The 26,207-nt window shown below is 48.0% G+C and overlaps 1 protein-coding gene across 2 annotated transcripts in view; it reads left to right on the forward strand.

Annotated features, from left to right (window-relative positions):
* Nucleotides 1-25,721, forward strand: part of SLC23A2 (solute carrier family 23 member 2) — a 52,104-nt gene extending 26,383 nt beyond the window's left edge. For both annotated transcript variants that reach the window (XM_032092084.1, XM_032092085.1), the window contains exons 4-16: nucleotides 2,437-2,553; nucleotides 3,690-3,847; nucleotides 6,741-6,829; nucleotides 8,078-8,148; nucleotides 9,282-9,463; nucleotides 12,418-12,538; nucleotides 13,169-13,325; nucleotides 15,361-15,508; nucleotides 16,069-16,174; nucleotides 18,940-19,069; nucleotides 19,179-19,316; nucleotides 20,399-20,494; nucleotides 20,961-25,721. In XM_032092084.1, the coding sequence (XP_031947975.1) occupies nucleotides 2,437-2,553; nucleotides 3,690-3,847; nucleotides 6,741-6,829; nucleotides 8,078-8,148; nucleotides 9,282-9,463; nucleotides 12,418-12,538; nucleotides 13,169-13,325; nucleotides 15,361-15,508; nucleotides 16,069-16,174; nucleotides 18,940-19,069; nucleotides 19,179-19,316; nucleotides 20,399-20,494; nucleotides 20,961-21,193 (1,746 nt within the window). In that variant the 3' untranslated portion in view covers nucleotides 21,194-25,721. The remainder of the gene's footprint in view (nucleotides 1-2,436; nucleotides 2,554-3,689; nucleotides 3,848-6,740; nucleotides 6,830-8,077; nucleotides 8,149-9,281; nucleotides 9,464-12,417; nucleotides 12,539-13,168; nucleotides 13,326-15,360; nucleotides 15,509-16,068; nucleotides 16,175-18,939; nucleotides 19,070-19,178; nucleotides 19,317-20,398; nucleotides 20,495-20,960) is intronic.
* The last annotated feature ends 486 nt before the right edge of the window (nucleotides 25,722-26,207 follow it).

Genomic DNA, 26,207 nt, shown 5'->3' on the forward strand with positions numbered 1-26,207 from the left:
TGCACTTCATGCAACCTCATCAGTCCTATGAGGAAAAATCAGCATTTGGCACCAAGTGGAGCAGTGGGAGAGCTGCTGGATATTGGTCTGGCAAAGCTCGAGGAAGTAAAAAAGAGGCCCCAAAGATGGGTTTTGAAAAGGCAGGGCCGTAACAGAGTCATCAGTCTGCACAAATCACTGGCTGGGTGTTTGGAGAACCTGGGATCCCTGCTGCTCTTGGGGTGGCTCCACCAAGCCAACACTGACGCGATTCCTGAGGCAAACAGTTCATTTCTGCTGCAGCTCTTCTGCTCCTGCCTCGGGAGCAGATGTTGTAACATCTGCCCCTCTGGAACTGTGTGGTGACCTCTCAGGCAGAAAGCTGAACAAACACAGGGCTTCAGGTGAATCTGTTCTCATGTGGAGCCTCTGTTCCAGGGAAAGAGGGGAGGGATGAGGCAACCGGACACTCCAAGATTTTCTTTGTGGGTGGAACTCAGCTTCCACTCCAAGAGAGACATTGAGGGGCTGGAGCGTGTCCAGAGATGGGAACGGAGCTGGGGAAGGGGCTGGAGCCCCAGGAGAGGCTGAGGGAGCTGGGAAAGGGGCTCAGCCTGGAGCAAAGGAGGCTCAGGGGGGACCCTGTGGCTCTGCACAAGTCCCTGACAGGAAGGGGCAGCCGGGGGGGTCGGGCTCTGCTCCCAGGGAACAGGGCCAGGAGGAGAGGGAACGGCCTCAGGCTGGGCCAGGGGAGGCTCAGGGTGGACATCAGGAGGAATTTTTCTATGGAAAAGGTTGTCAGGGATTGGGAAGGGCTGCCCAGGGCACTGGCAGAGTCCTCCTCTCTAGAGGTGCTCATGAAATACGTGGATGTGGCACTTGGAGATGTGGATTGATGATGACCGTGGTGGTGGTGCTGTGTCGATGGTCAGACTTTATGATCTGAAAGGGCTTTTCCAACCTTGATGATTCCATGATTCAAATTCCTGATCTTTTTCATGTGGGGTGTTTTTTTTTTTTAAGAGAATTGGGTCAGGAGAGAATTTGTTCCTTTTTCAGTCAATGAAAAGCTGTCACTGGTGCTGCAGAGGGGAGGAGGGGTTAGGCAGGGACAATTTCCCTCCTGGCTCTGTGCGGGCGCTGTGTCCTGGTGAGAGGATTGCTCAGTGCTCAGAGTGCTTTAAGGAGTTCTCTGAATTGAGTGTTTCTATATTTTGCTTTTCCACTGCAACACCCTCAACCTTCCCACAGCACTGTGTTCCCCTACGCTCCCTGAATGTGAATTATCCCAGTGGATTTGTTTTCTCAACAGGAGGCTGAGGTGGGAGGGGAGTGCCAGGGCTCAGTTTGGCTCACTGACCTTGGAGATGACACCAAATGGAGATAACCTCAGCGTAATCCATGGATGTGTTGGGATTTTTGGAGAAGTAGAGACCATTTGAGGCAGTTACAAGTCTGGCAGAGTTCCCAGGCTCCGTGTGAGGCAACTTCACGTGGGCTTGCTGTGTCCTGGGGTGGATTAGGGCAGGGAAGTTGTTGTATAAGGTAATTTTTTAGTTACTTGATCTGAAATTACAAAATCTGATACCTCCTCCTGCTTTTATTGTTGTGCTGGGGCTTTGGAGCATTTGTGGGTTTGTTCTCAGGAATTTCCAAACCAGAGAGTTTCCACTTGGTTGTGAAAGAGAAATGGCAGAGCTGGCTCTTGTTTTAATGGAGACTCTGCAGGGGTGTTGATGTGGGACTGTGTGTGGTCAGTTGTCCATTGGCTCTCTGGAACTGGGGCACGTGGTAGGGCACAGTGTGGTCTTGCCTCAATTCCTGGGGGAATTTAAATTCCTGGAGGAATTCCGCTTGACTGATGTAAATTGGATGGGGATTAATTTGGTTATAATAATTGGCTTTTTTCCTGACTGCATAAATGGGGGGGCGGAAGCAAAAACGATAAATCCTCTGGCTAAAAGTGGTTAACCAAGATGAAATTGGGTAAAAATAAAGCAGGGAAGCAATTACCATAATGAGGATTTTTTTTTTGCCAGTGATTTCAGTCTCTGATGCAAGGACAGAGCCCTTTGGAAACAGCCAGGGTTGGCTCTTCTTCTTAGTTCCAATTCTTCTCTGTTTTCTTTTTTTTTATTATTTTTGTGGTTTGGTGTTTTGGTGGGGTTTTTTAGCAGTCCTGTCATGATGAATCCATTTTTGGGCACCATTTGGCTGCCCGATCAGTTCTCTCATAAATCAGCAATTATAAATGAATAAGCAGGGAATGGCTGTCAGAAGGGAACGTGTTGAGTACAAATTCAGGAGCTGGATGTAAAAGGCTTTGAAAATGTCACAAATCAGCATTGCTTGGGAGTGCTGAACCAGCCCTGGGGTATCTGGGAGTTGCCTGACAGCTGAAATTCACTTTATTCCTGTGCAGCAATAACCTGCTGTTGTCCCTTGTTCCTCCCCCAGAGCTCCCTGGCAGAGACCCTGGACAGCAGTGGCAGTTTGGATGCCCAGAGGACTGACATGATTTACACCATTGAAGATGTTCCTCCCTGGTACCTCTGCATATTTCTGGGCTTACAGGTACGTCCTAAGACACAGACAGTTTTTCCTTCTGTGTCTTCTAAACCTTGCTGAGGATTTTCTGTCCAGTTCATTTGTTTGTGTGTGTGAGTTTTATCCTTCTCCACTCTGAGGTGTTTGAAGAAGGTGTTAAGAGGTTTCTTCTGAAGCTGATCACACTCTGAGATCATTGTTTGATGATGATCTGAGCTTTCAGCTCAGGCATTTGTAAGATTCACTCAAATATTTAGTTCTGTAAGCTGCCGTTAGTAAATGCGTGAGCAAAGGCTCAGTGGTGACCTTCACAAGTGACATTGGGCACCTCTGGAGTTAAAGATGGGGAGAGACAATGGTTTAGACCTGAAATATTGAATATTGAAAGGTGCTGCTGTAGTTATTTCAGTTCTGGGAGCATCACCCTGGACCTGCCTTGCCACTTCTGTGCTCCTTGGAGTACAAGCTTGTGCTTCCTGCAGGGAGTGGAGCTGTGGTGGGCAGCTGGGCCCTGCTGCCAGCTCAGCCACTGCTTGTGGGAAGCAGAGCAGCTCCTGTTCCATCTCCTTCCCTTCTCCAGTGGAAGTAATATCTGTCCCACAGGAATGCTGAGAATTTGGTAATATCTGCAAAGGACGTTGAGATCTCCAAACAAATACATTCCAAAGCATCCTTTTAATTCCTGCCTTTTCCTCAAGGACAGGCAGTTCCGTAGGAATTCTGTTTTTCCTTGTGTGTGGAATATGGTGAAAATTCGTTTGTTCTGCTTTTAATGTGCTTGGCTTGAGGAAGGATTAACGAGTGCCCAGTTGCTGGTCCTTGGGAGCTCGTTTGCATGTGCTCCAGGTTCTTTTGTGAGCCAGTGGACCTGAGCCAACGTGAGTGAAGTTATTTCTCTGCTGCTCTGGGCTGGAGGCTGCTCCCAGCACAGTTACCCGGGTACCTCCTCAGGAGAGCAGCTGCAGAGCTGTTCCAGTGCCCTGTGTATCCCACAGAAACTGGGATCACAGGCGAGTGGGAGCTCGAGGCAAATACTGAAAGGAAAGCTCAGGACAGAGCAGTGAGAGCTTTGGGGGGGATTCAGAAGCAGAAGGAAAAGCCAGTGATGAATGAATTTGCTGCTCAGCCCTGGCTGCAGCACTAACCCAGCCCTGTGCCCCCAGCACTACCTGACGTGTTTCAGCGGGACCATCGCCGTGCCCTTCCTGCTGGCCGATGCCATGTGCGTGGGCTTTGACCAGTGGGCCACCAGCCAGCTCATCGGGACCATCTTCTTCTGCGTGGGCATCACCACCCTGCTGCAGACCACCTTCGGCTGCAGGTGAGATCTGGGACTGGGGCCGGGTGTTGGCCCAGGGATAGGGCCGGGCGTCCTTGGGGATTTCCCAGGATCCAGGAGTGGGGGGTGTTTCCAGAGGAGAAGCACGGAACACTAACGGCAGCTCAGGTACAGGGCAGTTAGGGAAAGCTTTTGGAAAGCTGCTCCCAAAAAAAGGTGCATCAGAAATAAGACAAGGCATCCCAAGGGTAAGAAAATACAGCAAGGACAGGGGAGAAGGAGGAGGGAAACCCAGGAAAGGTAGGAGCTCACTCCTCTGCCTTGTATGAAGAGTTCACTCTGATGGCAAAACAACAGTGTGAAAACTGTTGAAAGACAAAATTTTCTTTCCCCAATGAATTTTCTTTCAGCAAAGACTCCCCAGAGTTAGTAATCTTCCAGTCTGGTTGGCTCTTTGTGCTGTAACCATAAATCCTCATCTGCCTTGTCTGGAAGTTTGTCATATTTGGGGTTTTTTTTTCCATAACTAACCTTGGCTCTTTATTACTTACTAGAGAGGGATTTGGGGCTCATTCAGAAAGGAGGGGACCAAAATGATGGTGCCATAATTTTGAAATTCTCTATTCTTTGTGTATAATCCCACCCCTGCCCACCATCCTGTTGGGATTTTTCCCTTTCCAGTGGCTTCCACTTGCACTGTACTTACATGTTGATATTCCTGAAGGCCACATTGTGTTTGGGTCTTAAAATAACTTGTGTTTAGGAGAAAATTTCCACGCTTGGATGTTTTATAACTATTTCCCATGTGATGGTGGGTTTATGTAAGGCTGGGAATGGGATACAGCAGCACAGGCCTCTCAATGAGATTTGCAAGTATTCATTGGCAAGTCTGTCAACTGCAAAGTATTTCAGCAAATAAAGGTTTCAAAAGGTCAAATTCCATGGTTTAAGGGTCCTTAAAGATGGATTTAGCTCAATTACGAGGTGGAGTTGTGGTCAGTTTGGTACCCAGACCAGTTTTAGGAATTCCAGCTATTCATTAGGTTATGTAGCCAGCCCAGAGCTTTGGCAGGGGTTCAGGGTAATTAGTGAGACTACGACTATCAAATTGAGCTTTAATCTACCCCGGGATGGCAGCGCTGTTGCTGTGCCCATCACTGCACTGGCTCAGCTCTCACATCTGTGGGACATGTGAACATAATGAGACATTTCCAGATGACTTTGACTGCATAAAAACTCTTGTCTTCACGAGGGCTGGTGCCAAAACGGAGCAACTTGATGATTTAGACATGAAATTTAAATGATATCCCACTCATGAGCTTTAGTACTTTAAGCTTTTGGTGCTTTAGCTGGCTAGCAGTGAGTGCCTGGCTTAAAATCCATAAGTCACATTCCAAACTGCAGCTGTCTCTTGAGAAAGAGGCAGATCTTGGTTGACTGATTTTGAGCAATTAGTTTAAAAATTTTTTAAAAACTAAAATGACTTTTTTTTTTTTGCCCTGCTCAGGGAACAAAGCCCCCCTCACTATTTTGAGCCTTTCAGGAGCTCCCTCACCTGTGTTGTGTAAAGGCTGGGCAGGACGTGCTGAGATGTGATTTTCCATCAGTGTGCTGGTGTTCAGTGTGATACAGAACAACCCAAGCTCGTAGCCGTGACCTCAGCACTGGAGAATGTGTTTGCAGTGTGTGTTTACAAAACCTCTGAGGGGGATGCGGGGCTGTGTAGGTGGGATGGAGCAGTAACAGCTTGTTCCAGGTATTGCAGATCTGCCATGGGCACCAGCCTGCTCCGTTTGCTTAATGAACCTGGCAAAATGAGGTGAATCATTCCCTGAGCCACCAGCCGTGACTTCCCGGAGATACAGCTGGGATTTGTGCTGGAAGGAGCTCCCAGTGGGAATTATGTCCAGTCAGCCATGCTTGGATGGCTCATGGAGTTTATGAAGTTTGAGTTTCTAATGCAGTTTTCAGCATTTGATGGGTTTAAAATCGCCCATGGCCCAAACTGCTCCAGCTTCTGCCTGTGAACCTCACAACTGCTGTTACTGACATGCCTCTGGTTTGATCTCTGCTGTGCTCAGGGTGTGCACCCTTTTTCCCCCCACACTTCTCCTCCTTTGAGCATTTTCTGATGTTTACCTGAATCTCAGCAGTTCTTTCTCCTGCCCTGGTGTTTGCCCTGCCATCGAGGTGCTGTGAAACAGCCCGTGAGCAATTCCCTGGGTCACACCTTGGGATCTCCTGTTAAAGGGAATCTCATGGCAATCCACGAGTGTCACTATTTATAGAATAGTTCAAAGTGCACCCTGTCTGTAGTCAGGTACCATCAGGATATTTGTTACACAGGGTACAGAGAGTTCAATAAATTCGTAGTTGGTGCAGGTAGATGCTCTTTAGATCTTAAATCTTTTGGGAAGTATAAACATCAATGCTAAGAATGCCATCTTGAAATTCTTGTAGTGTTTGTATTTATTGGTGGTAGCCACTTGGAACATCTAATCTGCTCTGATCAACCCAGCAGTTACTGACACATGCACTTAAAAATGAGTGTACAGGTGAGTGCACTCGGAGTCATGCACAGGGAACGAATGGAGCCTGCAGGCTGCACCTTCAGAGAGCTTTTCCCCTGTGCTGGGATGGCAAAAGCTGCACATTCAGCAGTCTGGTTCTCCCACCACAGTGTCCTTCTGTACCCCTGTGCTGCTGAGTCACAGCCTGGCATCAGTGCCTGGCTCCTGGAATTACCTGGTTAATAACTCAGGCAGGTGCTGTCGGCTCTTTGGCTTGTGAAGTCTTAGTGTTTCTCTGAGTGGGTTCTTTGGTGAGAAATCCTCCTCTTTCACAGCTTTATAACTCAGTAAAGGGTGGTTTGAGTGCCCACCCAGCTGCAGTGAGCCTACAGAATGTCACCATCTCTCCTTTCCCTTTCCACCAGGTTACCCCTGTTCCAAGCCAGTGCTTTTGCGTTCTTAGCGCCTGCCAGAGCAATTCTCTCTCTGGAGAAGTGGAAGTGTAATAACACAGGTAATTGTTGTTTATCCTTGTTCAGGTTTAAGTGACAAACAGCCCAGGTCACGTGGAGTGCAACTGCCAGAGCTTGTGATATGGAAACTGGGAGTAATGAGCAGGGAATATGGAAAGCCTCTCTTTTTACAGTGCTAAAATACGGTGCCACAGAAGGAAGACTCCTAAAAATGTCCTTGTGGAGTTCTGTTTCTGGGGATTTTTTTTTAATATAAAAAATGTTGACAAAAGAAATCTAAACATAGAACAAAGTACTTCTGTTCCATTTACATTCCGTCAATGTTCCTTCCCAATATTTGGAAATAGCCAGCCCAGCTGAATCCTTTTGAAGTTGTGAGTAGGAAGGAGTTTGGGCAATGTACGGCATCACCTCCAGACCAGGATTTTCCCCTATTTAAGTCATAACCTGACAGGTTTTGACAAGATTAGGGTGTTCTTTTTCACTCTTTCTCTGCTGATGTCATCATCCTGGAAGGTTTGAACTCCAGAGGGAAAATGTGCTGGTTGGGATTGGGAGCATTTGCTTTAAATTGGGTTGGAAAGTGGAAATGACTCTGGCAGTTTTCTCTTCAGTGGGGGGTGGTTATTGAGTACCAAGGCTGTGGGCAGTGGGAAGCAGCAGCACAGGGACTCAGGCTGCTCAATCCTGACTGAAGTTCTTCCCAGCGCTCCTTTGGATTCTCTAATAATTTAATTCCTGTTATTTGTATGTTTATACATCTCTGTTGGCTCACATTCAAGATGTGATTAATACACATCTTGTTGAAAGAAAATGCTGTCTGATCACCTTGGGTGGCAGAGCAATTTCCTCCACTACTCCAGATTTTCAAAAAGAGCTTTGCTGCATCTTCCTCCTGAGCCCTTTCACCTTCCAGAGATGCCAGCTGGGGTTGTTACCACGGGTCAGCTCATTCTGTGAGTGACCTGAATTGGGGAACAGCGAGCACTGCAGTATGTGATTCCTGTGTGCAGCTGAGTGCTTCTCCATTCATCCATTTGTGGGAGTGGGAAGAGAATCCCTGGCTGACCTTTGTGTCTGGAATTCAGGGCGTTTTTCCACTGTGGTGCAGAGGGTGAAGTGAGGGGTTGGCTCCTGGGGGGTGTGAGCCTGCTGAGGCTTCGTTTGTAGCAGAACTTGGAAATTGGGGCTCGTTCGTCAGGCGCAGCGCAAGGAGGGATGTGTTTTGTGTGGAACGGGGCCAGAGTGGCTGGGGAATAAATGCCTCTGTTTTTTCTCCTCTTTGCAAGATATAACAGTTACAAACGGGACAGCAGAGCTGCTTCACACGGAGCACATCTGGTACCCCCGGATACGAGAGGTAATGTGGGAGTTGCCTTTAGCTGTCACTCTCTCCAATTCCAGTTAAGTTTCTCACTTAATCATCTGTGTGTTCTTGTCTTTAAGTTGGTAATTTCTTCTTTCACTGCGATCTCCATTTGAATATATCCCTTTACTCATTTCATGGAAGTCTTCATCTTTTCCACCTGTTCATTGCTGGACAGCAAATACAAGGAGTTAGTTACCACATTCCAAAAGACGTGCAGTGAAATGCTCAAGTGAGATGAAAACTCTTCTTGTAAACTTTGATTTGTGCTCACTGGCAGCAGTTCAGCTGCTGCCAGACCTCTTGCCTGCTGTCCCTGTGCAGCGGGGCTGGCCCCAGGAAGGTGAATCCGCAGTTAGGAAATCTGGTTCGTCCTCAAGTGTCTTTAAGTTGGAGACTCTTGTGATAAGACATTGATTCTCCCAAGAGACTTGTGAGATACCTGGAACTCCTTCTCCACTCGCAGCACTGCAGTGTGAAGTCGTGGTGCCCTGCAGGGCAGGCTGAGGGCTGTGCCACGCTAGGGTGGCAGGTAGTGTAGTCCAAATGAAGGCGTGTGTCATGGAATTTATCTCCCATCCCGTTGCTTTGGGCTGCCAACTTTTTCTTAATTAAAAACAACCCCTCTCTCTTCCCCATGTTCAAACCATAGCTACATCCTGCCAAGAGCCCTGCAGCCAAGAGGGCTGACAGTCTCCTGAGACCACAACGCTGCTCTAATCCAGCTTCTAAGGAGCACTTGTGACCAATGCAGCACACACTCTGCCCCTAGGAGCTAGGAGCATCACCTCGTGGCGCACCAACCCTTGCCGTTCGATCTGAGAGCTTAAAGGTTAGCCTGGACCCCAGGTCTCCTGTCTGACAGTGTGATGTGCTTTCCACACAGCTTCCAGACTGGCCCACTGGTCTGTTGTGTAATAGTTTTGTGGAGAAAACCATAAGTGTTATGCTTAAAGCAATAAGTCACTTAAACATAATGAGCTGTTTTATGACGAAAAATTTGCTGAGTTCTTCTGTGTCACTGAATTCTTTTAACTGCAGTTTGTAATCCAGAGCAGAAAAACAAACGGTTTGGCTTTGCCTGTCAGATGGGACTGAGCTGCCTCTCTGCCCTGTTGTGTGTTCAGATCCAAGGTGCCATTATCATGTCCTCGCTGATCGAGGTGGTCATCGGCCTGCTGGGGCTGCCCGGGGCTCTGCTGCGCTACATTGGCCCCCTGACCATCACCCCCACCGTGGCCCTCATCGGCCTCTCCGGATTCCAGGCTGCTGGGGAGCGAGCTGGGAAGCACTGGGGCATCGCCATGCTGTGAGTACTGCTGGAGTTCCTGCTGGGGAGTCACAATTTTGGGGTGCCAGGGAAAAGCCGGAGGCAGCTCGGCTGCCTCAGTGCTCCCAACATGGAGAAACAGCACGAGCAGGAATGTGGATAAGTCTGGATAAGATCAGCTGGCAGTGTGGCAGTAAAGACAGCAGCAGCTCAGGAGAGTTCCCTGAAAAAGCTCTTCTCTGGGAAGAAATCCTTCCCTGTGAGGGTGGGCAGGCCCTGGCACAGGGTGCCCAGAGAAGCTGTGGCTGCCCCTGCATCCCTGGGAGGGCCCAAGGCCAGGTTGAATGGGGCTTGGATCAGCCTGGGACAGTGGAAGGTGTCCCTGCCCATGGCTCATCCATAGCACTGGATGGGGTTTAAGGTTCCCAAGCATTCCGTGGTAATGTGAACTCCAGGAGGGAGCAAAGGACAGCGGCCAGAAATGAGGTGTGTGGAGAGCAGAATTTCGTAAAGCAGGAGCTGATCTGGGAGCCATTGGCTGGGTGGGATTCAGTGCTGTGGAAAAGGTGATTTAACAAAACACCAGAGGAATGAAACACAGTGAATGGTTTGTATTTCTAGGCTGTGATTGCCTGGTTCCTCTTCCACAGCAGCAGGTAAATACCACTGGTGGTACTGGTCCCTGTCATTGGTACTGGTTTGCTTACCTGTGCCCAGAAATGTGTGTGCTGACAGAGGGCACAAGCATTGCCATAAACACCATCAGTGGCTGAGCCATAAGCAGAGAGATTCCTGCTGGGTGGACAGAAAGGCTTTTAGAGGGGATTTCAGGGCCTGGTGTGTGTGTGCTGTGAGCTGTAGGGGCCAGGGAAATGACAGAATGAGCTGAGTGGTGTGAAAAGGAGTAAGTGAGGGAAATGAAGAGGAGACAAAAGCTCCCCGTGAGATGCTGTGGGTGAGCAGCCAAATAAGGCTGGAAACCCCATTTTAGGGAGAAGGCAAGAGGCTGAAGCAGCTGCTGTGTTCCACGTGCAGCACCCGACCATGCTGGCTCTGCAGGAGGAATGCCTTGATGAGATCAGGTTGTGATCTCACTAATCTGTTTGCACAGGACTTTGAACATGTAAAGTATTCTGTAAGTGCAGATTATGATTAAAAGGGCTCTTTAGTTCTCTTTTATCTTGGATGTTGGCATCATGAATATTTTTATGATTCTATTCTATTAAGCAGCTGATCCAAAGGAACGTTTTATTTGCTTGTGAAACAAATTCTGTGCAAGTTGGGACTAACGTTGAATGAATCAAAGAGATCTTTGAATTGGACATGGAATTGTGTAATTAAAGTTAATGTTTTGCAGATGGAAAAAAAAAATAAATCAATTCAGGAGCGGGATTTAAATACTACCCAGTCAATAAAGTATTTCTGGCTTCTGCCATGCAAAAATGTTGCACTGGATTGTTGAAAACAACTCCACAGCCACGGGGAGCCACTCAGAAGTGACTCCAGCTCTGTGAGATGTGGCTCCTGGAACTGTCTTGGCTGTCGTGATGAGATGAAGGCCCTGGATTTCTCGCTGGCCCTGCAGAATCACCGGTGGCAGAGCTGGGGGCCTCAGGGAGCTGCAGATGCTTGTCCGTGTTGGACAGGATTCCCAGTTTCCCAAACAGCTTTCTGATGTGACTCGTTCCATGGGTGCTTTAATCCATAAGACACTTGGCTTTGTGATTTGTGAAAAGGGGAGTTATTCCTGAGTTGGGCTTTGCCCGTTTATCCCCTGAACAAATTTTCCTGGAGCATTCAAAGATGTGGTGCTGTTTCACAGCCCCTCTGCCCTGTAGCCAATAAAACGTTCATTGCAATCATAGAATATTATATTTTTTTACAACTCTGTACTAAATAAATCAAAATCCAAAGCGCCCTGTCCTCAGGACTGGTGTGTGAGGGAGCGGAGCCCATCTTTCCATCATGGATTTTGGGAGAGGTGCTGGGTTTCCTGCAAGGAAAAGGAGCCTTTTGCTTTTCTCTTGGAGTGCTGAGGGCTGTCAGTGCCCCTCCTTGTTCCAAGCTCTGTTCCTGGAGGCTGATGGAGAAGAAAACTGGTTTGTGTCTGACACTGATCTGGGGCAGAAGAGGGAGAGAGGCTGAAAATCCTCTTTTTATTTTTCGGGTCTGCTGATAAAAACATAATCTCAAATTTCAGCAAAGCTGTGCTTCTTCAGACAGCTCCAGTCTTTGGGAGGCCCTTTCAGAGCAGAGCTGGGTTGGCTTGATCAGAATTGAGCAACGTGCCCTGGCTTCTTACTTTTCAGTGCAGTGGGGGTTTATTTTAGCTGTAAAAATGAGTTTTTAATGTATAGAGGAGCTTGGCAGCTTCAGTGGGGGGGGAAATCATAATTAAAACATTTAATACTGGTGAGCTGCACTTGCAGCAAATCTTGGGGGTTTGGCTCCATTCTGCTTCATTTGCAGCTATTTAGTGAAAGATTCATCTAAAAAATGGATCTTGAAGAAAGGAAAAATTTCCCTGACAACAATTTTTCAAGTGCCTTGGAGTTTTACACAAATTTTGAGATGTAAAATTTACTGTATACAGGCCTCCAGTTTTCCTGTTTCCTCCCACTTGCTGGCATCAAGTTTTGTGCTTTACAGAGCAACGCTGGATCACAGGTAGAGTTTGGGAGGAAAGAAGAGGCAGCACAGGGCAGCTCCTTCCTAACTGAAAATCTCCCTTCAGTCTGGTCCTGGTCCTGATTCATTTATCTGCTTGCAGCTGCTTCGTTTTGCAGCACTTTGTAATTCAAATTCTGGTTTGGCATTAGAGGAATAATAATTTTAATAATTTTGCTGCCTTGTCTTCTGCTAAATTGAAAATCCCGCATTTATGTTCTGCATCTGAAGGGTTTGAAGAGTTTTGTGCTGAGAAGAATTTATAATACATTGGTGCTAATGACATATCTCTCTTGTCCCACCCTTCTCCCCCCTTTTTTTCTCAGGACTATTTTCCTAGTATTGTTGTTTTCTCAGTATGCCAGAAATGTCAAATTTCCCTTGCCCATTTACAAATCCAAGAAAGGATGGACAGCATACAGGCTGCAGCTTTTCAAGATGTTCCCTGTAAGTTGTTGAACTTGTTCTTCATTTGGCAAAAAAAAAAGAAAATTACTTCTGTTTCAGGAGGTTTTTTTCCTTGGTTTTGATTTTTCTTAATAATAAAACAGCTCACAGAGGTGAGCTAAAAGCTTAAATGGATTTATTGGAAACTTAACAGCTCGTTGGCCACAGGAAATACTCTGATTTTGTGGCCACTCTGGTGTCTGCCTCTGCTGAGGAGCTGTTGAAGTGATGGAGAGCCAGGAGGGGAGGGCAGGGCAGAGAAGAAGGGAGGTTTGTGCTCAGGGAAAGTCTAAACCAAGCCCTCCAAGCAGGGCTGCTGAGATCCTTAGCGTCTCCTCTTACCAAAGCAATCCCCCTGGTGAAAGGCTGCTCTTTATTCCTCTGGTAAAACTGAGACTAATTCCCTGGTTTGTTCAGGTGCCCGTTTGGAGACTTGCCCATTTGTTAAGGAGAGGAGAGACTTGCTCTGATTCCAAGGCTTTTGAAGAGCACCTTCCTTGGGGCGGCGGGGGGGTGGGCACCGCTGGGTCTGTCGCAGGACGCGCTGCTCCTTCAGACTCGCGCGTGTGCAGCGGATCCCGAACGGGAGCTGAGAGTTACTTTATTAGCTTTCCTGCTCCTCTCTCCCAGATCATTCTGGCTATCCTGGTGTCGTGGCTGCTGTGCTTCATCTTCACGGTGACGGACGTGTTTCCCCCGGACAGCTCCAAGTACGGCTTCTACGCGCGCACGGACGCGCGCCGGGGCGTGCTGCTGGTGGCCCCCTGGTTCAAGGTCCCTTACCCCTGTAAGTGTGGCTGCTCCCCAGCAATGCTTTGTGGCATTCCTGTTGTTCAGAAGCTCTGTGGTACATCCCATAACACTTGGGGATGATCCATGCCTGGAAGTGTCCCAGGCCAGGCTGGATGGGGTTGGAGCAGCCTGGGACAGTGGAAGGGGTCCCTGCCCGTGGAAGGGGTCCCTGCTCATGGAAGGGGTCCCTGCCCATGGCAGGGGTGAGACTCTGGAAGGTCCCTTCCAACCCAAACCACTCCACAATTCTAACGCACACCTATCAGTACTTTCTGGCTGGGGCTGATGCTTTTTCCTTGTTTCCCTCTTCAGTTGATACCTTAAGGTCTTACCTGAGGAAGGCTGAGTTTCTCAAACTGCAATTTGTAGAGAGCTCTTGCAGGGCTTATCTGGGCATGTCTTCTGATAACAAGTGACTGTGCCTGTAAGGTGGAATTGCAGGGACTGCCTGATTTATCTGTCCTTGGCAATGCTGTTAGTGTTATACAATGTCAAGGACGGGTTATTACAGCTCTGCTGAAGTCATTGACTCTCGTCGTGTAAAGAATCACTGTTGTGGGGAGTTTCTCCCAGCTTACTGCACTTCCCTGCCCCAAACACACCCATTCCTAAACGAACACAACTGTTAATGACACAAAAATGCCCTGACTTGCCAAGGCAGTGCTGGCACGAGGCCGATGGGCAAGTCAGAGGATGCCAGGTCCTGCTTATCAGAGGGCAATGAAATTATTTACAGGTGAGCACCAAGCACTTTACACAATGTTTTGGATGCTTTGGATGTATTTTTATGTTGTCTGCCTCTGTAAAGCTGCTAAAGGCTGTGTTTATGGCATGAGGTTGCACAGCTGGTTCACCCTTCAGAAATTAACAGGGTAATAAGAGAATAATATTCTTTTAGAATAGAATTATAGAAATTACCAGCTGTACCACTACACTGTGATGAGGCAGCTTCGTTGTGGTTTTCCACATGCTTTGGTTCTTAAAAGAAACCACTTCTAAAGCAGAAGATGAAGAATAGAAGCTTTTGGGAAAGAAGAGGAGGAAAACTCCACCCTGATTAGCCTTTCGTACTTGTGAGGTTCATTCACTCTTGTGTGACTGAAGATCCCTTTGTTGCAAGAGGCTCATCTATTTCAAAGAGATAAAAGCATCGAGGCAATTGCTGTGGAAAACCTGCCAGGCTTTTCTGCAGGCTTAAATTAATCTTATTTTCTCTACTACAAAAGTTTGGAACTGGGAGGTGTTTGTGCAGTGAGCAGAGCTGCTTGTTGCCCATCCTCTTTAGTAGACTAAACTTGTGACCAAAGACGGAGCTTTTGGAGCAGTAATAATTACGTGGCATTTGCCTCACTGACCAGAATTGTTTTCTCACAAGCTGTAGCTCAAATTCCTGATTTCTGAACAGGAGAAGTTTTTTTAGTGGTGTTTTATGGTTCTCTGGGATTTTTCCAAGTGTGATGAAAGCAGTTGGTTTGGCAGTTTCTCCTTTGCTGCTTTCATCTCCTTGAACTTGCCAGACCGTGTTAGAGTGAAGGGAGTTTGTTGTTTCCATTAAGGAGAAATAAACAGTGCCCAGGACAGTGCTGGGCAGTGGCGAGCCCCCCCTCAATCCCAGGGTCACTTCTGGGACCTCACAAGAGAGACCTTGAGGGGCTGGAGCGTGTCCAGGGCAGGGAACGGAGCTGGGAAGGGGCTGGAGCCCCAGGAGCGGCTGAGGGAGCTGGGAAAGGGGCTGAGCCTGGAGCAAAGGGGGATCAGGGTGGGTATGGGGGAATATTTCTTCCCCAGAAGGGCTGCCCAGGGCAGTGCTGGAGTCACCATCCCTGGGGGGATTCAGCAGCCCTGTGGATGTGGCACTTGGGGACAAGGTCAGTGGTGGCCTTGGCAGTGCGGGGGGATCAGTTGGATTCAATGATCATAAAGGTCCTTCCCAACCCAGACCATTCCACGGTTCCCTCAGACTGATGTTTGTTTTGATGCCCAGACTGTTCCTTGGGGCAGGAGAGATTTCAGTTTTGTTCTCTTCACAGTTCAGTGGGGGCTGCCAACCATTTCTGCCGCGGGGGTGATCGGGATGCTGAGCGCCGTCGTCGCCAGCATCATCGAGTCCATCGGAGATTACTACGCCTGTGCCAGGCTGTCCTGTGCTCCTCCTCCACCCATCCATGCAATAAACAGGTTTGTCCAAAGAAGAAATGCTTTCTGTGTCTCAGGCTGCTTGGGTTTTTACTTTTCTCCCCTTGGGATAAGACAGGAATGTGCTCTGAGATGAAATGTTACAGTTTGGTCAAACACAAGGGCCAAGGATCTGAAATTCAGGATGAAACTGTCATCTCGAATTATTTTGTTGCAAATGGAATCCCAGTCCTACTCCTGCTGGAGTCTGGGGAAGTTAATAGCACAAATTCCATAGGGATAGAACTCTAAACTGGTTCTGGGATTGGGGTTGTCAAATTCACCTGGAATGCAGTTTAGAAACAAAGGGCAGCTCTGAATTTTTTCATTTATTTGAATTCTTTATATTATATGATTTTCTCAGTTTAAGAAAGTGGGTATCTAAGATTCAGGAAACAGAGCTCCAATGTGTTTTCCAGGTGTGTTGGAGCTTGAAACATGAACTATAAGAATTCCATAATGGAACAGATGCCCCAACAGGCCCCCCTGTGGCATTCAGCCTTAAAACACCCTCCGAGTGAATCTGTGCTTGTACAAATTTGTTTTCTGCTTGGGATTTACAGGGGGATTTTCATCGAGGGTCTCTCCTGTGTTCTGGACGGAGTGTTTGGGACAGGGAATGGATCCACCTCCTCCAGCCCCAACATTGGTGTCCTGGGCATCACAAAGGTAAAGGGCTTTGCCCTCAGGGACTCGAGTGTTTCCTCTCCTCGGGTGTGTTCCTTATGGTCATGATCCTGTTCCAGGAGACCATTCTGCTCCATTCCTCATGCAGACAAACTTCCCAGATCGTTCTGAATGTACCTGGCTGTCTGAACCAGCTCTTGTCCAAGGGAAATGCATTATTCTACATCAGGAGCTCAAAACTCCTTTTATTTAAAGGCAGTTAGAATCCCCATAATGCAGATGCTGCTGCATAAACTATCTCTTGGAAAACTCAGGCAGCATTCCAGAGCTCTGGGGTGGTTTGAGTTGAGGCATGAACACTGTAAACTGTATAGAAATTGGTGCTTTTTGGATGTCTTGGCTCTCAAAAGCATCAGAAGGAAGTGACTTTTTAATGCCTCACTTACACAGTAAAATGCAACTTGAGGTGCTTGGGCTTTATCTACATCTGTACCGGGGCACTGCACTGACGCAGGGGCTGCAGTCAAGGTCATTTCACAGTTAAATGTACCCTAAATGTTTGTTTTTAAGGCTTAGGGGTTTACGTATTTCTTGTGACGTTGCTCAACGAAATACACGAGCTCTTGAGGAATTCCTTTGCTCACAAAGACTGGATCTGTGCCTGGAGCCAGGAGGCCTTGGGCTGCAGAGCTCTGCTTGATAGTGTTAATTAAACCTTGGTAAGAAATAGCAGCAGCATTGGTAAAGTAGTTTATGTTGTAAACAGGTCCATCTTTTTGGGTTAATGTGGAAACCATCAATACTTCAGTGCAAGGATAGAAAATGTCTGTCCTCCACTTGCAGTAACTCATCCCCCTGGCCTCATCCCATATAAATGATACATTTGTCTTCAGCCGTTCCTTCTGCTGCACAAAGGCTGATTCTCTTGGGTTTGGGGTGCAACACAACACTAAGAGCACCACCTGCTGTCTGTCCCAGTTGCCATTCAGCTGCTGATGGAAATTCCCTAGGAGGAGTTTTGGTCAGAAAAATCCTTAAAGAAAGGTTTATTCTGTTCTGCCTCCTTTCTGTTGTTGCTTGATGAGGGCTGAGATGAATTAACAGCCCTTTTATTATGAGCAGCCCACAGAAATGAGTGTGCATTTCATCCTGGAGCAGTGGAACTTGGATGCTGAAGTGGCAGCTGTGGCAGGGAGTGGAGCTGCCCAGTTGGGCTGTTCAGGGCACGTGCTGCCACGGGGAATGTGCCTTGCCCAGAGTGGCACAGCTGGATGGCTCTGCAACACTGCTTGCTCTTGTTCCCCTGCCTGCACATCCATTCCCAAAAACCCAACAGTTTTTCAACTTCAAATAGAATTTTGGCATTGAGATACTCTGCTGTTCATTTGGGAGGGGAAATCTTCAGTGCTGCACCATCCTGCTGATCCCAGGGCATTTCCCTCCCTTGAAGTTGGGATATAATTACACTAAGAATTTAAATTCAGCTGGATGGAGGTGCTGCAGAGTCTTTGAGCTGGCGTGAGTTTTATTTGATGAGAGGAGCATCAATTACCTCTGATTAGCTGGGGCTAAAGCAGCTCGTGCCAGAGTGGTGATGCTGAAATGGAGGTACCAGGTACTATTCCATGCACTCCAAAACAATCACTTCAGGTGTTGTGTGCTGGGAATAAATACAGAGCCTGAGCTAAATGCTGCCCAGGATGTTTCCAGCAGCTTTCCAGAGGAGCTTAATTTGTTGGCCTTGTAGTGATGGAGCATTTGCATAACTGAATGTCACTATCATGCAGGTTTTCAAAGAATCTGCCTGTTTCTGGCAGGGAGGTAATTGTAGGACAAGGTATCAGCGGCCCTAAGGAAATGAATATCTTTATAAAGAGTAGAGAAAGGTGCCAGCTAAATTCTGTTGTAGTTCCAGTTAATGGTGCAGCTTCTGTTTGCAGGGGAAGGATCTCACCTGGCAGCTCAGCAGTGAGGAATGTGGGGGATGGAAGGACTTTTCCCCTCTCCAGGCCTGATGGATCTGTTGTTCCTCATTTTGCTCCTTTAGCTCAGTCACACATGATCAACAAATGAATATTTCCTTTTTGAACCCCGGTGCTCTGTACCAGGGGACCTGCAAAGGGCTTTTCTAGAAACCATCCTAATGTAAAAGTGGCCGTTTTTTGTCCCTGGGCCACCTATTATGGCAGTAAAACTGTTAAAATACCAGCTGTTCAGGTTTATCCACTACCACTGCAGCACAGAGACCCCCTGATTGCTTGAATTTTGAATGCTTAAAATAAAACTGGGAAGGAAGTGCAGGCCCTTGGTTTCAGTATTAGCACAGCCCTGATTTGCATGAGGCTGTGCATTCAGCCCTGGTCTCTGAGGATGTCACAAAACCAGCTGCTAATCTCAGTTTAGAAATCTGCACCTCCTTCACATGAACTGGTGACTGTTCCATCTATCCCTGCATCCAGGGGCAGCAACACATGGAATTTATTTTCCCACTTGCCATCTCTCCTCGGTGTGGTTTGTCTTGTTTTGCTTTCTCTCTTGCAGCTGGGTTGCACCACACTTCATGGTGATTGTGGCTGCAGCAGTTCCAGATGGTTTTAGGGCTGGCTTGGTGCTCTCAGCCCCAAGGCAGGGAAGCTGTGCTTGGGTGCAGAGCAGCTGTGCCTCAGCTGAGCCTTTCAGCACCAAAATAAAACACGCGCGGAGCTGGAAACGAGCTCAGGTTCAAACTGAACAGTAAAAGCAAACGCCAGCTGTGAGGCTGGGCTGAGTGCAGACCTTACCCAGTGCCCTGTGCTGTTTCCCTGCAGGTTGGGAGCCGCAGGGTGATCCAGTACGGGGCAGCCTTCATGCTGCTGCTGGGCATGGTGGGCAAGTTCAGCGCTCTCTTCGCGTCGCTGCCCGACCCCGTGCTCGGGGCTCTCTTCTGCACCCTCTTCGGTAAGGGCATTGCTGCTCCTCTTTGCTGTTCTGAGGATTTTGCTGTCTTTTTTTATTGAAGGAAAGGACTTTATCTTCAAGCTGATCTTCGGGTTTGTTTTGTATTCAGGGATGATCACGGCCGTGGGTCTGTCAAACCTCCAGTTCATTGATCTGAATTCTTCTCGTAATCTCTTTGTACTTGGATTTTCCATTTTCTTCGGGCTCGTCCTCCCAAGCTATCTCAAACAGAACCCTCTGGTCACAGGTACGTGTTCCTGCCCCTTCTCATCAGCGTTTTTGCCTTGTGCTCACATGCAGAGTCCATCCAGGTACAGAGTGCCTGAGAAAACCCAGATTAGGGAGCCAGTAAAGGCTGTAGGTCTAGACAAGCTCTGTGTGTGCTCAGAGCAGAATTCATTGGGAGGTTGAGACCTGCAGGGAATGTTCCAGTTGGATGCAGCTGAAGCTTTTCTGCTTTCTCTGGGTGCATTGCAGAGCAATGGAAGGAGGCAGTTACCAGCTGGGCTGAAAGAAAAACTGAAAGGGTGAATGTGAGTTGGAAATTATGTTAAAAGATTGAGGGGAAGCACCAAGGCAGGGTTTGGAAGGTGGGGATTTTTTTGGGGGTTGAAACTTTCTGTCACGCAGACGTATTCTGAGCGTGAACTTTAGTTTTAGTGAATTCCTTTAACTGTTAATGAAGTCATAGCTTTGAGGAGTTCACTGGGAAGGATTTCTGTTTTAATATTACCCTCAGCAGTGGTTGTGACAGTGTATGTCACCAAAGATGGACTCAAAGGAAATACTTCACTGCTTTGGGTTTGTTTGGGGTTTTTTAAACAAAATATTACCTGACTTTTCTTTCCACTGTGCCTTCAGACCAGGATTTAAGGGCATATCTGTCCTGCTGTAAGTGGTTAGAAAAGCAGATCCTTCAAGCGTTATGTGGTTGATGCAGTGTTCTTCCATAAGAATTCTTGCCCCTCCAAAAAGTAAAGATTTATGAAAAGAATTATTTCAGTCCCCACAATTTTACAATCTGAATGTTTCTCTTTTCCATTTTATGGTTTTCTGCTTAGTTCAGATCAGTCGTGTCTGCAGTAGGAGCTAAAACGGTGTTTTGTGGCATTTCTGTGAGCAGCTGAGAGTTCTTGAAGTTGCATTTTGGGGAGCAATGTCCCATGGTGGTGCACTGGGGGAAGGTTCTTGTGCACCAATCCCCACGTGGTTCAAGCAAATCCCTCACTGACCTCAGGAACAAGTGTTCCTGGTTGGCCTGGGTGTGAATCAGCAGGATGTGGATGATGATAAACCCCCAGATGAGCTCTTTTTTCCCTGTTGCTGCAGGAATAGCAGGCATTGATCAGGTGCTGAACGTCCTGCTCACCACAGCCATGTTCGTCGGGGGCTGCGTCGCCTTCATCCTGGATAACACCATCCCAGGTGAGCCCTGAGCCTGCCCTTTCCCTGGATAACAGCAGCATTCCCTGGAGGCGTGCAAGAGGAGCAGGAGATGCCTGCTTTTGGGGCTGCCTGTTCCACACCAGGAGCAGAGTCCTTAACCTGCCCTCCCTTTCCCTGAGAACACCTGGAATCCTTCCCAGGTTAAGCTTCCATCCTGTTAAACACCTTAAAAGAGCTGACAAAAACCAAACCAGTCTCCAGAGGAAAGAGTAAAACTGGTTTTAAGATCCAAATGGAGAAATTTGCCTTGACTTCCAGTTCCAAAATAAAACAGATAATGTGTTTTTCCCTTTTCCTGCCTTTTTGAGGAATCTGGAAGATCTTTCCAGAGCTTTGCTGAACATGGTGGCTGAGCCTTGAGGTTTTCTTTCTTCTTTTAGGCCTGTGTGTTCATGCAAAGATATCCATGAATATATATATTCTTCTCCTTTATTTTGACTTGTAGGGAGCCCTGAAGAAAGGGGAATACGGAAATGGAAGAAGGGGGTTGGTAAAGGAAGCAAATCCCTGGAGGGCATGGAAACGTATGATCTGCCTTTTGGCATGAACTTCATTAAAAAATACAGGTGTTTCAGCTTCCTGCCCATCAGCCCCACCTTCATGGGATACACGTGGAAAGGCTTCAGGAAAAGCAGTAACTGCAGGAGTTCAGACGAAGATTCGGAAGCTACAGTATAGCCTTAGCTGAAATTATATTATCTAGTTGTAGTAAAAGATGTATTTGCAGTTTCTTGCTGATTAAGAAGCATTAAAATATATGTTTTGTATATCTGCATTTAAATTCTGGAACCAGAGCTGAGACGGATTTAAAAAAAAAAAAAAAAAGATAAAAAAAGTTTTTCCAGCTGTGGGTGGTGGGAGCCAGGTCTGGTGTCTCAGGGGCAAATCCCACTGATTTTGGGAAGTTGGAGAGAGCTGTGCACCTAAGTCTGTTTGTTTTAAATGGATTTAGGTCCTGCAGGTGTGTAGGTGCTGCTGCAAACCTTTCGTTTTCATGGTGATTTTATTGAAGCTCTTGGCGTTGGTTACGCCAGGAAAGCTGAACCTCGGAGAAGGAGGGGGGAAAAAGAGAGAGAAAAGGAAAAATACTTCCTTCTGATTGCATCAAATCCCACAGATGCTGTTCTTTACTCAGTGATTTGCACGTTCCACATTCTCAGTGCCCTGGAAACGGGGTTCAGCTGGTGCTGGCACATCGTGAGAGTGTTTAAATCTGAATTATCAGTGGCTTCAGTGACATCCAGTGTTAAGACAGGAAGTTTCTGGAATAACTTTGCCCTTGAAAAAAGCCATGACTGATTTGGCTCAGTGCTGCAGAAGCCACTTATTTCACAGCATTTCTCATTTTTAAACGTTTGCTTTTCCCACCTGGGATTCTCCCACCCCACCGCAGTGCCCAGGATTTCCTTACGGGGACACACGAGGCTGGAGCGTTCAGGGATGGGAAACCTGAACTTCCAGACAGGGCCTGGTGGCACCGTTTCAGTTCAGTGCCTGTGTCCAGCACGGTGTTTCCTGGCCAGGAATGCTAATTAGCTGAGCAGCTCCAAGCAATTAACAGTTGTTACATGCAGGGAGAGCCACACGGGCACTCCTGCCTTGGGTCTGAGCGGGGTTTTATTGCTGGTGCTGCACAAGCCTCTTTCTTCTCCTCTTGTGGGGCTTCTCCAGAGGCTCATTCCTGCTGGGAAGGGGCTTTGGGACAGCAGAGACACCACACCTGCCAGCCTCACCCACCGGATGGTTTCACGGGTATTGGGTCCAATCAGGGCATCACTCAGAGATCTTTTTCTTTTTTTTTTTTTTTTTCCTGGAATAGTCTCAGCTCTGATGTTATGTGGGTGTTCACGCTCATCATGCATTCATAATTAACAGTTTTATTCCTGTTTAATGTTCTTACTATTGCAAGTTAGTTTTAGACTTCAGTGTGGCCCCAAAAGCATTTTCAGCTGTGGAGATCATCAGGGAAATGTTGTGTAATGTAATTTCAAGGCCAGTAATGCTCTACGGTGCTTGCGTTTTGTATTCCTGGAAAACCATAACAGTAGATCCTGTAACCCCCTAATATATTTATCAAAGTTTGACTACTGGACAGGAGCGCAGAAGCTCTGTTTTCTGAGTCTGCTCCCAGGGGAATTTGTTCTGGGTTATTGAAGCATGGACGGGTTGGGGTGGGGAGGGCAAGGACGGAGCTTGACGGATCAGTACTGAGTAGTGTAGAGTCGGAATGGTTCCGTGGATTCCGTTCTCAGCATGCCATGGCTGTTTCCAGAAATTGTTTTATCCCGCTTTTCCCATGTCCAAGCATGCGTTTGTTCCTGCTTCCTTTGGGGAACTTTCAGTAGTTTGCAGTCTTGGTGTCAGTTGGACTCGAGAGCTGGTCGGAAGAGTTGTTGTGTAGTAGACGAGGTTCGTTTGCCTGTGAAACAAAAGTCATTTTTGCTGATTTTTCAGTGTTTCCTCTCCAGGGAGTGAGGTGTTGGATTCCCACGCCCACCCGCACACGGTTTGGGTGCGGGGACCTCTGAGCAGTGGCACGAAGCTTCCAGATTTCCCAGCTTTCTGTGCAACCAAAGATGTGTGGCAGACGTGGGGGAGTTAAAAATACCGATCTGAAAGGAAAACAGAAGCCACCTCTGGTGGCTGTACAGCCCAGGGGGTTGTGGCGATGCCAAATGCCAAAGTTGGTTATCCTGTGAAAGTGGAGAAAGGGAGGAAAGAGGTTTTCATTTCCAGCTTTTTATTTCCAGAGCGTTCCCGGCTTCCCCAGCTCCTCCCGCAGGCAGAGTTTGGTAACTCCAGAGAGAGACGAGGGGATGGGAGCAGAGTTTCTGTCTCACCTGGCTGAGGGAGAGCCGGGCGAGTTCTGCTTTGCCTCAGCAGAGATTCCCCAGACGCTCCAAGTTCCAGGGCAGCAAATCCCGGGACAGTTCCCTCCCCCCAGCCCCGCTCAGCCGGCCCCAGGCCTTGGGAGCGCTGAGTTGGGTCAGTTTGGATCCAGCTCCTCAGTGTGACAGCTCTCCGCCTCTTCCCAAGGGGGAATGGTGGGAGGTGAGCCCCAGGCTCGGGAAGGACTCCTGAATGTGCAGGAGGGGCTGGGCTGAGGACACAGCTGGGCACAGCAGCCTTGGGAAGAGAAGCTCCCCTGTCCCTTCTGGGGCTCCTGGAGCCCTCCCAGCGGTGCTTTTCTTTGTGAGGGAAACCCCCGGGTTCACCCTGGGTTTGTGCAGCTGCAGGGGGGAGTTTGGACCTTAAATCGTTCTCCCACCCTCACTTTTCCTGGTCACTTTTCCTGGTCGCTTTCCCAAGTGGCTGCTGTGAAATTCCAGGGAGCCCATGCTGAGCTGCTGGCAGGGGTGGTGGAGGATGAACCTGCAGGTTTGGGCAGCGTTAAAGTCTCGTCGTGTCTGCTGGGGACGTCCAGGTGACCTGACTGCCAGTGCAATGCTGGATTTTCCTCTCTGTCCTTACCTGCCTTTCAAACTCCAACCACCCAGGGAAGGCGGCACCTGAGAGGTGAGTGAAGAGGCGATGAGAAGTTTCAACCAAATTCGAGAGGGAAGGGCAAATATTCATGGTAGAAATATCATTTTGTCATATCAGAGATGGTATCAGTGTATACAAACAAAGTAACTTGGGTTTTTTGTAATTGATATTCTCTTGTATTTTTTTTAGGTTAAATTAAGGGTTCTTGCTGACATGTTGAAACACGTTTTCTAAAGCAAATACTTGCAAATTATGCCTATAGAAATTTAGGTTTCGTAGCTGACAGCTATGACTGATTCACATTGTCATATTGGAGGGACTTCACCACGTACCTCGCTCAGAAAGCTCAACCTTTTCAACCCCAGATTTGCTTTATTGCCTTTTAATACTGACTTGAAATATGACAACTTGGTTTGTACATGAATATTGCAGTATTTTATTTCCATATATTAAAAAAAAAAATAACATTTCCGCTCAGGATAACGACGGCGGTTTTCCTGGGAGGGAGTGGTATGAGTGTCATGACAATGTCATGTGATGGTAGAATTTCTTCATTGACGAATCTATAGTAGTTGTGTATACTTTATTTACCCATGTTTGTGTTCCTACCCAAAACTGGAGGGTTTTTGTTGTTTCCTCCCTGCTGAGCCCTCGGGGCTCCCGGGGCAGAATTGGCGCGTGCAGAGAAAACCCCTCAGCGACGCCCCGAGGAGCATCAGCGAGTGTGACCCGTCATTGACACCACAGAAAGTGTGGAAATCCCGTCCTTTTGGGTACAAACAGCACTCCAGGCACTCGTGGTGGCAGATCCCCGGTGTCTGCTGGTTTGGCTGAGCCCTTGGATGCCTCCACCCCACCTCAGCAGCCTGTGCTTGCCGTAATCGATGCATTGATGTGTAAAACGCGTGTGTGAGACCAGCACGACCTTTCATGTTGCTTCTTTGTGGCCTTCTTCCACCAAAAGCGGCTTTTCTTTCCCCTTTTCCTTTCATTTTTCCAAGCAGGGGGAGTGGAGTGGGGGGGGTCACTCATTTTTTGCAGCAAAGTCCCACTTGGTGCACGTTTCTCTGGTTTTTGAGGCTGCCGGCCCCGGGGAGCCCGCGGGGTCGGAGCTGTGCCGGGGCCCTGGGGTGCGAGGCCACGAGTTCCCGGGGTGGGCTTGGGCTGTGAGAGGGTTGGGATCGGTGTTGGGAGCCATCCCGAGCGTTCCTGGCTGGAATTCCCGTTGGGCTGTGGCTCTGCAGTGACACCCAGGGTGGCAGGGAGGGCTCGGGTGGCCTCTGGCTCTCCCTGCACCTTCCCCGGGCGCTCCTCGTGCTGCCGGCCCAAATTCTGTATTTGTCTGTTTCTAACAACCCTTGGTGTAACAAACTATTGACTGTTCTTAGGCGGTGGGGATACATTTTGTTTTTCCATGACTTTTCGTGACTGACTTTGGCTGTAAAACTTTTTTTGTTCAACAGCAAAAGTTTATTTTGGGGTTTTTTTTTTTTTGTTTGATTTTTTAGTTGTTGTTGTTCCGAGATGTGTAATTCTTTTACGGAGGTTTTTTTTTATTATTATTCCTTTTTTTTTTTTTTTTCTAACATTGCTTCATTAAACAACTAAATATTTAAAAATGTAATATTTGGACCAGATGTTGTGAATAATAGTAGATAAAGCTATTTTATTCTGTATTTTTAAAGCTGTTCAGTATAAATAAACGCGGGCATAGATGCAATGTGGCAGTGTGGTGTCACAGTTCCTTTCATGGAGAATCATGGAATTCGAGAATCCTGGGATAATTTGGGCTGGAAGGGACCTTAAAGCCCATCCAGTGCCACCCCTGCCCATGGCAGGGACACCTCCCACTGTCCCAGGAAGCTCCAAGCCCCAATGTCCAGCCTGGCCTTGGGCACTGCCAGGGATCCGGGGACAGCCACAGCTTCTCTGGGAATTCCATCCCAGCCCCTCCCCACCCTCACTGGGAAGAGCTCCTTCCTAACTGATTCATTTCCTCTTAGTGGATAATTGATTTTGGAATCCAGGTGAGGGGAAGCCCCGGAGTCTTTGTAGGAGGTGCCGCCCCAGACCACGACCCCCAAACCCTTTCCTGACCTCGCAGCTCTCATCCCACAGCTCCTACCCCACAGACACACGGAATTCCTTGATCTGTAGGGAAGAGGCACAGCTTGCTGCCCGTTCCTGTGGTTCACTGCCTGTCCCT

The sequence above is a fragment of the Corvus moneduloides genome, chromosome 27, assembly GCF_009650955.1.
Source record: "Corvus moneduloides isolate bCorMon1 chromosome 27, bCorMon1.pri, whole genome shotgun sequence".
In the NCBI taxonomy this organism is placed as follows: domain Eukaryota; kingdom Metazoa; phylum Chordata; class Aves; order Passeriformes; family Corvidae; genus Corvus; species Corvus moneduloides.